At 40.2% G+C, this 12235-nt stretch overlaps 1 protein-coding gene across 2 annotated transcripts in view; it reads left to right on the top strand.

The window, feature by feature from the left end:
• The window catches only part of TFB1M (transcription factor B1, mitochondrial), a 117444-nt gene that overhangs the window by 30042 nt on the left and 75167 nt on the right, over window positions 1-12235 (top strand). For both annotated transcript variants that reach the window (XM_073627921.1, XM_073627920.1), the window contains exon 3: window positions 3044-3195. In XM_073627921.1, the coding sequence (XP_073484022.1) occupies window positions 3044-3195 (152 nt within the window). The remainder of the gene's footprint in view (window positions 1-3043; window positions 3196-12235) is intronic.

Consider the following 12235-nt stretch of genomic DNA (forward strand, 5'->3'; position numbering starts at 1 on the left):
AATGCGTGGTCCCCTGTGACACCACTTTGGGGTAACCCGCGGTTGAGTCATTTTCTGTCGATCCCAGATCCTGTCATATGGGCTAGATACGGAATAGTTACCCTTGGTGATATTGTATCACAGGGACAGCTAATAACGTTCGATGATCTGAAAAGTAGAAAAGGTCTCCCAAACCGGATGTTCTTTAGATTTCTACAACTGAGACATGCATTTCGCTCCCAGTTTCCCAACCCGATAACTTTACAGATGTCAGATTTGGAAATTGAACTTCGTGCACCTGAAGGCACTAAACTACTCTCGTTTATTTATAATAAACTTGCCCTTCTGGACACGTCTAGAATCTCGCAATTGCTAACAACCTGGCAGCATGACATACCTGACTTGACCGAAGATGACTGGGAGGAGGGGGTGCAACAGTACCTAACACTGACCATCTCCTCTAAAGATAGATTTAGTCAATTAAAATTCCTACACCGGGCCTACTACTCCCCATCGCGGCTTGCAAAAATTTATACAGATAGAACAGCCACCTGTCCCAGATGTGGCTCTGACGATGCAGATTTTTATCATACCGTATGGTCATGTCCACGGATAGTGGTTTTTTGGAAGTTAGTCCTGGACGATATCAACTCGGTGGGCAGAATTAGGGTCCCCTACGGTCCTCTTCCCCTCCTGCTAGGCATGTGTGGCTCTCTGGAGGCCCCCAGAAGGAAAAAACTATTTGTTTTCTACACTGTGATGTATGCCAGAAAGGCGATTCTCCTTAACTGGAATCAGCCCCAACCACCTACTAAACAACTATGGCTCTCTCTCATCAATGCAGCCCTGCCCCTATATAAATTAACATATATGGGAAGGAACTGCCCAAAAAAGTTTGATACAGTATGGGCGGACTGGGTGGAGGCCAAACACCTGACTATTCCATATTAGCTATCCAATTATCCCCGACTTAGGTAATTCTGCCCCGGACAAGGCTTCCCTGATACACGATTAAAGTATAGCTAAGCTTGGAGGACCCCTGCTGGGCCTCCCTGCCCGGGCCTACCCCCCCCTACCCTCCCTCCCCCCTCACATGGACTTCTACAATGACTTGGATTAGAAGTGTTATAACTCTACTTTGGCCCTTAGCTATGCGGTGGTACTGTAATTTCTGCACTGTACCTACTGTCTTAATTTGATATGGACAATCATTGTACAATATCTGTCTCGAGCTAATGTAACTTGATCTGTGTTTAGTTTGTTTATGATAAATAAATAAACTTTATGTTAAAAAAAAAAAAAAAAAAAAACACGCGCCACTTGACAGGCATACTATAGACACCCCCCAAGGTACGATATTTAAAGGAATATTTCACATATTCCCCAAACCCTTTTTAGGACAATACCATGAAAATTAGCCTTTAAAATGAGCACTTTTGATTTCGAACGTTCGAGTCCCATAGACGTCAATGGGGTTCTAACGTTCGTGCAAATTTTCGGCCCGTTCGCAGGTTCTGCTGCGAACAGAACCGGGGGGGGTGTTCGGCTCATCCCTAGTATATATATACATACATACATACATACATACACGTGTGTGTGTGTTTTTATTGAATTTCCAAAAACACTGAGAAAAAAAGAAATGATTTTGACAATTACAGAAATAGTATACATACAAAACCACCAGGGACAAAGAAAGGGAAAAAAAAACCCACATATTTGAGGAGACAACCCCTATTTATATATGTTTCCTTATATAATAGCAGACCCAGAATGCATATTGCCATTGACTGTTACAGTGTGATACATGTTGTTTGGAATATAGAAGCTAGTATCTCTTCCCAATACCTCACTATACCTGGACAGGTCCCAGAATATATGAGTAAAGTCTCCAGGGATCTCCCCACATCGCCAACAGCCTGGGGCAAAGTCTGGATTGATTTTTATATAATATATGAGGGATGTAATATGCCCTGTGAACTATCTTGAATTGAATTAGTCAGCCTCTCAGGGAGACAAGAGAATTAAAAGGGAAGTCCCATATGTCATCCCAGTCGTCGTTGTCTAGTTCGGGGATATCCTTAGACCATTAAAGTCTTAATTTCTCTAAATTAGGGAGAGAAACCGTTGTTAAAGATACAATTTAGAGGCAGCATTTTTTGTACAGTCCAACCTAAGAAGCTTCTCTATGGCAGATTGAACTACACACACACACACACACTTTGATTTTTATTATCTGATCAATGTGCAATCCACAAGCAGTCGAACAGCCATAACTTCCTTTCTGATCAATTTTATAGTCTATTTTAGATCAAACCGAGTTAATCAGACAGGGTAGAAAGTTGTCAACCCTTTTTCATCAGTCAGCGTCACTGAGATACTTTGTGAATACAATCCGATTATGAGAATACATGGTGAAAACAGAGATGGAATCAATTTCCCATCATAAGTTATGATCTTATCCTTACTATTAATTGAAACCCACCGTGTGTGTGGCATATCAATCAAATGGGTTGTTGAAAATGGAATGATTATTCTTATTGGAAAAGATTGCTGAGAAAAGAAGTTGTTCGTTAATCGAAGCATGTATGACCGCCATTAGATAGAGTAAACAAATTAAAGCCTAACTTGTGATTCATCAGATCAGGTCACCTTCTTCCATTGCTCCATCGTCCAGTTGCTGTAGACACAGGTCACCCTGACCGGTCTGCGGCTACTCTGCCTCATACACAACTAACTGCTATGACCATTTTCTTTCTTTCAGCTTCAGGGACAACCTGTTTCCCTTGCTGTTTAATATATCCCACTGACTTTCATATGCCATTTTAATGAGATCATCAATGTTATCCACCTTACCTTTTAGTGGTAAAGTTATGGCTGGTCAGTGTTAATCTATTCCATGTGTACTGTCACATTTTCTGTTCTTGTATGTGGTCTCCTACTACCCTACCCATCTTTTCTACAGTTGGCATTCAGTACATCCTGCTGTCCTCATCAATGGGACATTATTGTGTGATTTTTCTTTGTGTGAAAATATAGTTGTTAATAATAGTGTGTACTTTTTCAGATAAAATTGTCAGAAAGGCAGGAAATCTGAAAGGAGCCTATGTATGTGAGGTTGGCCCCGGACCTGGTGGCATTACAAGAGCTATTCTGAATTCTGGAGTTGAAGAGCTTCTGGTGGTAGAAAAGGATACCAGATTTATTCCTGGACTTAAGGTATATTTTATTCTGGCGTTACTGCAATTATTGATAGTACTCTAAATACAGCAGTTGGTAATCCTTATGCACTATTAATTTTCGTATTATGTGTTAACCGGTTCTTGCCTTCAATATGTAGAATAATATTCCTCAGAATGATGTCCCAAGCTCAAGGAATGTTACTATACAAACATTACGGGATATATTACACTTGCGCAAATGATGAGACATTTGCAAACCAAATGTTTTAGAACATTCTGATCTGCTTCTTGGTTGAAAATCTAGTTTCTATGTCTTGCTGCAATTTTTTTGTATTCCTTGAAATAGAAAAGGTGCCCGTGGGTATTAGGGGTCTAGCCCAAAAAGAATTGTTCAAACCATTATATATTTAAAAAAAAAAAAAAAAAAAAAAAAACTTTTATTTGTCACATTGCATATAAAATTAGAATATTTTTTTTTTTTTTTTTGATTAAAAAGTGTAGCAATATACACCATAGTACATTACATTGAACATGACAAAAGTGTGTAGTAAGAATCAGACATTGTTAAGTTGCTTTTCAACGTGTTTTGTAAAGCAAGGTTCACTTCATCAGGACTCTAAGCAAATTTCAGGCTGATAACCAACATACATCTGATATAACAACAAAAGCATTACTTGTTCAATTAAAAAAATCAGTCAAAAAATAAAATTCAATTCATATTGTCCCTCACAGAATGACAAGTGCAACGGATCGGCACTGACTGAGGCCATCTTGCGACGGGAGCTGAGGGTAGAACAGGCTGACAAAGGGGGAGGACTGTACAGGCGGGCAGAGAGGCCAAAAAATGTTAGGTGTGGGAGGAAGAACTACCTGCTGTCAGGGGTTCCAGTCTTAACAGTATTCAACCATTCGTAACCTGGACTGTCAGGAGAGGAAAGATGTTTATTTTTTTTTTTTTTTATTGCCTGTTCTACTGCTAGAACTTGCCTATAGTGTATATACCCCTTCTTTTGATTATAAGCTCTGGCATTCTTAGATGAATGTGTTTATTTTAATTTGTTATTAACACTTCTCTATGCTCTATACTTCACTGAAGTGACCATGAGCTTATAGCAGAAGTAGGAATCGGGTCCGTATGGTGAACGGACTTCACCAGCTGGAAGCAGTGCTGCAGGTCTGTACAGACTGGCAGCGGAGGGGTTAAATCTACACATCACACTGGGGTGGCAGACTTTTTTTCCTTTTATGAAAACTGCCAACAAGTATGTGGGATATAGTTAGGGGGCTTGTAAAGCATAAGTTCTTATTTATCAACAAGACATATGGAAATAAGTGCATATCCTTTATGTAAAATGGGGGTCTCCAAAGTCCGGCCTGAGGGCCATATCCAGCTTTTGTTAACACGGCAGCTGCTATCCATATTCGGAGCAAAGCCACCCCCCCCCCAGCAACCAATGATCTCATCATTGCAAATTTCACCTGTGTGTGTCCGCAGGAAGTGTGCAGTGGAGTAATCTGCCAGCACCTCCTATACAGCCCAACACCAAGCCTGCCTACGTGTCTCACCCACAGCTCATCCTTCCAGCTCTGCCTCTTATTTTGCTATCAGAGAGATCGCATAATGGCCACACTTTTTCAATGGATGGGAGACTCTCGGGTGGATTGACCCTCTCTTCATAAGCCTGCACAGAGTGTATCTAGCCAAATGGTTAAATGCACATTAGCAAATCCTTCATCTAGATTCTAGAGATGAATGATTTACTAAATGTTTATGTACATAGAATCATTTGGCTTATTTTATACTTTTTGTAGGCTCCTGCTTACTTCCACTGTGCTTTTGTGTAAAAAAACCCAATTACACCATCATTCTGATACATAGTTTACGTGTACATACTCCTCTTACGATACGGGTCCTATACCAGAGCCACATATTGGATGTATACCGATTTGAACCTACTATCCTGCTATAGAATGCATGTATACTGTGTTTATCTATGTACAGTGCTCAGCATAAATGAGTGCACCCCTTTTGAAAAGTAAGATTCAATCAATATCTCAACGAACACAAGAACAATTTCCAAGATTGACCTCCATGATTTGTAAGGACAGCCACAGCACCAAGTCTCCTAGTCATGGAATAAACAAATTGGCAACATATTGCAACATCTCTCTTTTTCCATTCTCCAAGAACGACCTCTTTTAGAACCTGAATGCTGGATGGAGAGTGATGCTTAACTTTTCTCTTCAGAATTCCCCATGGGTGTTTGGGTTCAGATCAGGAGACATACAGTCAGGTCCATAAATATTGGGACATCGACACAATTCTAATCCTTTTGGCTCTATACACCACCACAATGGATTTGAAATGAAACAAACAAGATGTGCTTTAAGTGCAGACTTTCATCTTTAATTTGAGGGTATTACATCCAAATCAGGTGAACGGTGTAGGAATTACAACAGTTTGTATATGTGCCTCCCACTTTTTAAGGGACCAAAAGTAATGGGACAGATTAACAATCAGTTATCAAACTTTCACTTTTCAATACTTGGTTGCAAAACCTTTGCAGTCAATTACAGCCTGAAGTCTGGAATGCAGAGACATCACCAGACGCTGAGTTTCATCCCTGGTGATGCTCTGCCAGTCCTCTACTGCAACTGTCTTCAGTTCCTGCTTGTTCTTGGGGCATTTTTCCTTCAGTTTTGTCTTCAGCAAGTGAAATGCATGCTCAATCACACTCAGGTCAGGTGATTGACTTGGCCATTGCATAACATTCCACTTCTTTCCCTTAAAAAAAACTATTTGGTTGCTTTCGCAGTAAGCTTCGGGTCATTATCCATCTGCACTGTGAAGCGCCGTCCAATGAATTCTGAAGCATTTTGCTGAATATGAGAAGATAATATTGCCCAAAACACTTCAGAATTCATCCTGCTGCTTTTGTCAGCAGTCACATCATCAATAAATACAAGAGAACCAGTTCCATTGTCAGCCATACATGCCCACGCCATGACACTACCACCACCATGCTTCACTGATGAGGTGGTATGCTTTGGACCATGAGCAGTTCCTTTCCTTCTCATACTCTTCTCTTCCCATCACTCTGGTACAACTTGATCTTGGTTTCATCTGTCCATAGGATGTTGTTCCAGAACTGTGAAGGCTTTTTTTTAGATGTTGTTTGGCAAACTCTAATCTGGCCTATCTATTTTTGAGGCTCACCAATGGTTTATATCTTGTGGTGAACCCTCTGTACTCACTCTGGTGAAGTCTTTTCTTAATTGTTGACTTTGACACACATACACCTATCTCCTGGAGAGTGTTCTTGATCTGGCCAACTGTTGTGAAGGATGTTTTCTTCACTAGGGAAAGAATTCTTTGGTCATCCACCACAGTTTTCCGTGGTCTTCCGGGTCGTTTGGTGTTGCTGAGCTCACCGTTGCATTCTTTTTTTGAATGATTTTCCAAACAGTTTATTTGGCCACACCTAATGTTTTTGCTATCTCTCTGATGGGTTTGTTTTGTTTTTTCAGCCTAATGATGGCTTGCTTTACTGATAGTGACAGCTCTTTGGATCTCATATTGAGAGTTGACAGCAACAGATTCCAAATGCAAATAGCACACTTGAACTCTGGACCTTTTATCTGCTCCTTGTAAATGGGATAATGAGGGAATAACACACGTGGCCACGGAACAGCTGAGCAGCCAATTGTCCCATTACTTTTGGTCCCTTAAAAAGTGGGAGGCACATATACAAACTGTTGTAATTCCTACATCGTTCACCTGATTTGGATGTAAATACCCTCAAATTAAAGCTGGAAGTCTGCAGTTAAAGTTTCATTTCAAATCGATTGTGGTGGTGTATAGAGCCAAAAAGATTAGAACTGTGTCGATGTCCCAATATTTATGGACCTGACTGTACATTACTTTGCCACTGAATCACTTTCACCCTGTTCTTCAGAAATGCATCAGTGGCCTTCGATGTGTATTTTGGATTATTGTCATATTGGAAAGGTGCACGAAGACCAAGGGCACAGAGTGATGCATCTTCTCTTTCAATATAGAGCAGTACATCTGTGAATTCATGAAACCATTAATGAAATACAGCTTCTCAGTTTAAAGATAATAATAATGTTGCAAATAAAAACATTGTTGCAACCCAGGGTAAGGAAGTAATTGGCTCCTGAAATATATATACAGTATCTCACAAAAGTAAGTACACCCCTCACATTTTTGTAAATATTTTATTATATCTTTTCATGTGACATCACTAAAGAAATTACACTTTGCAACAATGTAAAGTAGTGAGTGTACAGCTTGTATAACAGTGTAAATTTGCTGTCCCCTCACAATAACTCAACACACAGCCATTAATGTCTAAACCACTGGAAACAAAAGTGAGTACACCCCTAAGTAAAAATGTCCGAATTGGGCACAAAGTTTCAATATTTTGTGTGGCCACCATTATTTTCCAGCACTGCTTTAACCCTCTTGGACATGGAGTTCACCAGAGTTTCACAGGTTGCCACTGGAGTCTTCTTCCTCTCCTGCATGATGACATCAAGGTGCTAGTGGATGTTAGAGACCTTTCGCTCTTCCACCTTCCATTTGAGGATACCCCGCAGATGCTCCATAGGGTTTAGATCTGGACACATGCTTGGGCCAGTACATCACCTTTTACCCTGAGCTTCTTTAGCAAGGCAGTGGTCGTCTTGGAGGTGTGTTTGGGGTCATTATCATGTTGGAATACTGCCCTGTTGCCCAGTCTCCGAAGGAAGGGGATCATGCGCTGCTTCAGTATGTCACAGTACATGTTGGCAATCATGGTTCCCTTAATGAACTTTAGCTCCCCAGTACTGGCAGCACTCATGTAGTCCCAGACCATGACACTTCTACCACCATGCTTGACTGTAGGCAACACACTTGTCTTTGTACTCCTCACCTGGTTGCCACCACACACGCTTGATACCATTTGAACCAAATAAGTTTATCTCAGTCTCATCAGACCACAAGACATGGTTCCAGTAATCCATGTCCTTAGTCTGCTTGTATTCAGCAAAGTGTTTGCGGGCTTTCTTGTGCGTCATCTTTAGAAGAGGCTTCCTTCTGAGATGACAGCCATGCAGACCAATTTGATGCAGCATAAGGCGTGTGGTCTGAGCACTGAGAGGCTGACCCCCCCCCCCCCACACACCCCTTCAACCTCTGAAGCAATGCTGGCAGCACTCGTACGTGTATTTCCCAAAGACAACCTCTGGATATGACGCTGAGCATGTGTACTCAACTACTTTGGTTGACCATGACGAGGCCTGTTCTGAGTGGAACCTGTCCTGTTAAACCGCTGTATGGTCTTGGCCACCATGCTGCAGCTTACTTTTCAGGGTCTTGGCAATCTTCTTATAGCCTAGGCCATCTTTATGTAGAGAAACAATTCTTTTCATGCTCGGATAAGGGTCTGGTATGGATTTTGGGGAGGCCCCACATTTTTTTTCTCTTATGTTCTCTTTGCCGGCAATCCCCCCCCCCCCCTTTTAGAGTCTATTATACGCAAAATGCAATCTGCTGCAGGGGTAAAAAAAATCTTTGACCCTTTCCAAAAATGCAGCGGCTGAAAAACGCACAGATGTGAATGTGTCCCATAGGAAACCATGTTAAATGGACTGTAGTGTATTTCTGCAAAACGCACTAAAATAATGCATAGGTGTCAACCTAGACTAACTGAGCTGGGTGGGACCACTCATGGCTCATGTAGAGCTGCACAATTAATCGTTAAATCTTGATTCAACCGCCCTGATGATCTCTATTGCAGAGTTTGCAGATTCTTTCATATAACAAGTGGAGAGACTTATCTGCTCACTCAGCTGTCAAAAGAAAACATCTGGGCAGTCTGCCAAGTTTTTAACATGAAACTAACTTCCAACTTAGATCAAAGGGATAAACTTCTGTGTGAAAAAAAAATCCAGGCAGTCTGCCAAGTTTTTAAACAATGTGTAAATGCAGGAAGTTTAACCACTTAAAGTCTTAATCTTTTTCTGACACTTGTTTCTTAAGTTAAAATGAATATTTTTTGCTAGAAAATTACTTGGAACCCCCAAACATTTTTATTATATATATATATATATATATATATATATATATATATATATATATATATATATATATATATAGATATATAGATATATCTATATATATATATATATATATATATATATATGCAGAAACCCTAGGGAATAAAATGTCAATTGCTGCAATATTTTATGACGCACTGTATTTGCCCAGCGGTCTTTCAAACGCAATTTTTTGGGAAAAAATACACTTCAATGAATACAAAAAATAAACAAAACAGTAAAGTTGGCCCAATTGTTTTCGTTTTAATGTGAAAGATGATGTTATGCGGCCAGAATCGTGAGAGGAGCGTGATCTATCTTCTAAGCAAAAGAATCGTGATTCTCATTTTAGCCAGAATCGTGCAGCTCTAGGCTCATGTATGGTTAACTTTAGATACCTACTTAACTTTGGACAGCTTAGGCTACTACATCTGGGCAGTAGATAGTTGCCCAACCGTTAGCAAGTCTTTAGAGCACCATAAAAAATGATTTTCGCTTTAGAGTGTTAACTTCATTTATTCTATGCTTTGACCCTTCTTTCTTGTGTATAACAGAGCGAATGAGAAGGTCCCTCTTGTAGGGAGATTTTCCTTCAAGTATAACATTTTCTTGAATGATGAGCATCTCATTATTTCCTCTTGGGTGGTTAAAAATGACCACGTCATCACCAGGCTTTCTTAAAGAAGAACTCCAGGAATTGGATTACTTTAAACCCTTATTTTGGGCCAGCTTGGCTCAAACAAGTTATGCAGATGCCACCTCCTGTGTGGCAGATGAGTCTGGATTGAAATTAGGCAGGGACTGGCTGCATTTCGATCCATGCACAGTATACAGGTCATTGTAAATAAGAAACCTACTTGAGCAGTTCTTATGATGCCATAGCCACAATCCCAAAGCATGTCAATAGGCGTTAAAGTAGTTGTAAAGGCAGAAGTTTTTTTTATCTTAATGCATTCTATGCATTAAGATGAAAACAAAAAATTCTGTATGCAGCAGCCTCCCCAGCCCCCCCTAATTTACTTATCTGAGCCTTTTCTCTCTCCAGCCATGTCTAAGCCGTCCGGGACACTCCTCCTGATTGGCTGAGACACAGCAGCAGCGCCATTGGCTCCCGTGGCTGTCGGTCAGCCAGTAAGGGGAGAAAGGGGGCAGGTCCAGGTCGGGGCTCCGTGTCTGAATGGTACATGAAACTTTGACTTGACTCGGGTGCCCCCATAGGAAGCTGCTGACTGTGGGGGGCACTCAATAGGAGGGAGGGACCAGGAGCAGCAAAGAGGGACCCAAGAAAAGGAGGATCCGGGCTGCTCTGTGCAAAAAAACAACTGCAAAGAGGAGGTAAGTATAACTGTTTTTGTTTTTGTTTTGTGTGGTGTGTGTGTGTGTGTGTGTGTGTGTGTGTTTTTTTTGTCTTGTTGTTTTTGTTTTTTTAAACAAGACTTTACAATCACTTTAAATGTGATTTGTGCTAAAAATATAACAGATGTTTTGAGAATCGCTATAAAAAGACAATGAATTCCATTTTGCTTATAGAGCATAGAAATTTCCCTAGGGGGTTTTGTATTGCAGCAAATAAGTTCAAAATATTTTATGAAAGAAGTTTATTACAAAAAATAATATATACAAACACAACTGTCCGTCAAGACAAGAGCTCTAAAACCAAATGCTAGAAGGCATAAAATACATAATAATACAGTGGTACATTAAACGAATGGTATAATTGTAAAAAGCCATACAAAAAGACCCCAATGCGTTTCGACCATAATATAGTAGCGGTCTTCTTCAGGCGGGATGGATATGGATACAATATATCAGTCAGTATATTTGAAAACCAAACAATGACATAGATTAACAAAATTACAGAATAGGTAATAGGATTTATATTTACCAAAGAACAGCTTTATTTTTAGCCTTCCAGCAAATCTGCTTAAGATTGTTTGTTTCCCAAAGATCCAGACAGCATGATGGAACCAAAATGGCGCCCACCCCTTAAGAGAGCAATACCTCCACCAGGCCTCACAAGGAGGTCACCAAGCACCGAAAAGGATCCCAATTCACTGTAAAAATTAGATAAATATCCAATTAGAAATTGCAGAGGTAAACCCATAAATTAAAACAACTAAGTGCAAGTGGGAAGTAAGAAGGTTTAAAAAAGGTAAAAGAGTGGGTGTGAACAAAAAAGCTCCAGGAAGACAGCAAAAGGTGATGTTGATCTAAATGAAAAAGAAGAAAGGGTGCAAGAGCACCAGAAAAATTAGTGAAGTGTGAGGGTGAAAGGTGAAAAGGAGAAACAGTGGAGGGAATAAAAACTGCACCAACAAACACATAGTATTGAATTCCATGAAATTCCAGAATATCGAATTCCATGTTGCTTATAGATGGATTCTTCAGCTAGAAATAACTTGGAAAATGCTTGTCTGCAAAATGATTACATTGTGGTAATCCTTTTGTATCCTCTACATGCAATAACTGCATTATACCAAACTTCAGTAGGAAACACAGTATGTAAAATAAATAGACCAAATACATTTATGTTCTACCCTGAAGAACGACAAGTCTGTTACAGGAACTTTTTTAAAATGTTACTAAACCCACATCATAAAAAAGCTATCAATAAATGGTATATTACATGCTGCTCATACTCAGTCAGTATGGGATTCATTTTCTGTATTCTACAAAACAACTGGTTGAACTTGCTACTCTCTATTTCCATCTTCTGTTTATGTCCCCAGTTCAGCTAGTGATATTACAGAGTGGCACTGGCAGCTCTGCACATGCTCAGTTTTCAGTGAGTTTCTATGTTGCTTATTTCCTCCCGATCACATCTGAGCAGCCCATGTGACTAAAGAGTCACATAGGTGGGTGTAAACACACTCATAAATGACAGCCCACTTCTTCCTCCTAATTATATGTAGATTGACAGAGGCCTCACCTCTTCTTATGCTAAGACACAGGCTGGAGGGGCGTGACACAGCCTG

The sequence above is a fragment of the Aquarana catesbeiana genome, linkage group LG04 (assembly GCF_042186555.1).
Source record: "Aquarana catesbeiana isolate 2022-GZ linkage group LG04, ASM4218655v1, whole genome shotgun sequence".
NCBI classification, from domain to species: Eukaryota; Metazoa; Chordata; class Amphibia; order Anura; family Ranidae; genus Aquarana; species Aquarana catesbeiana.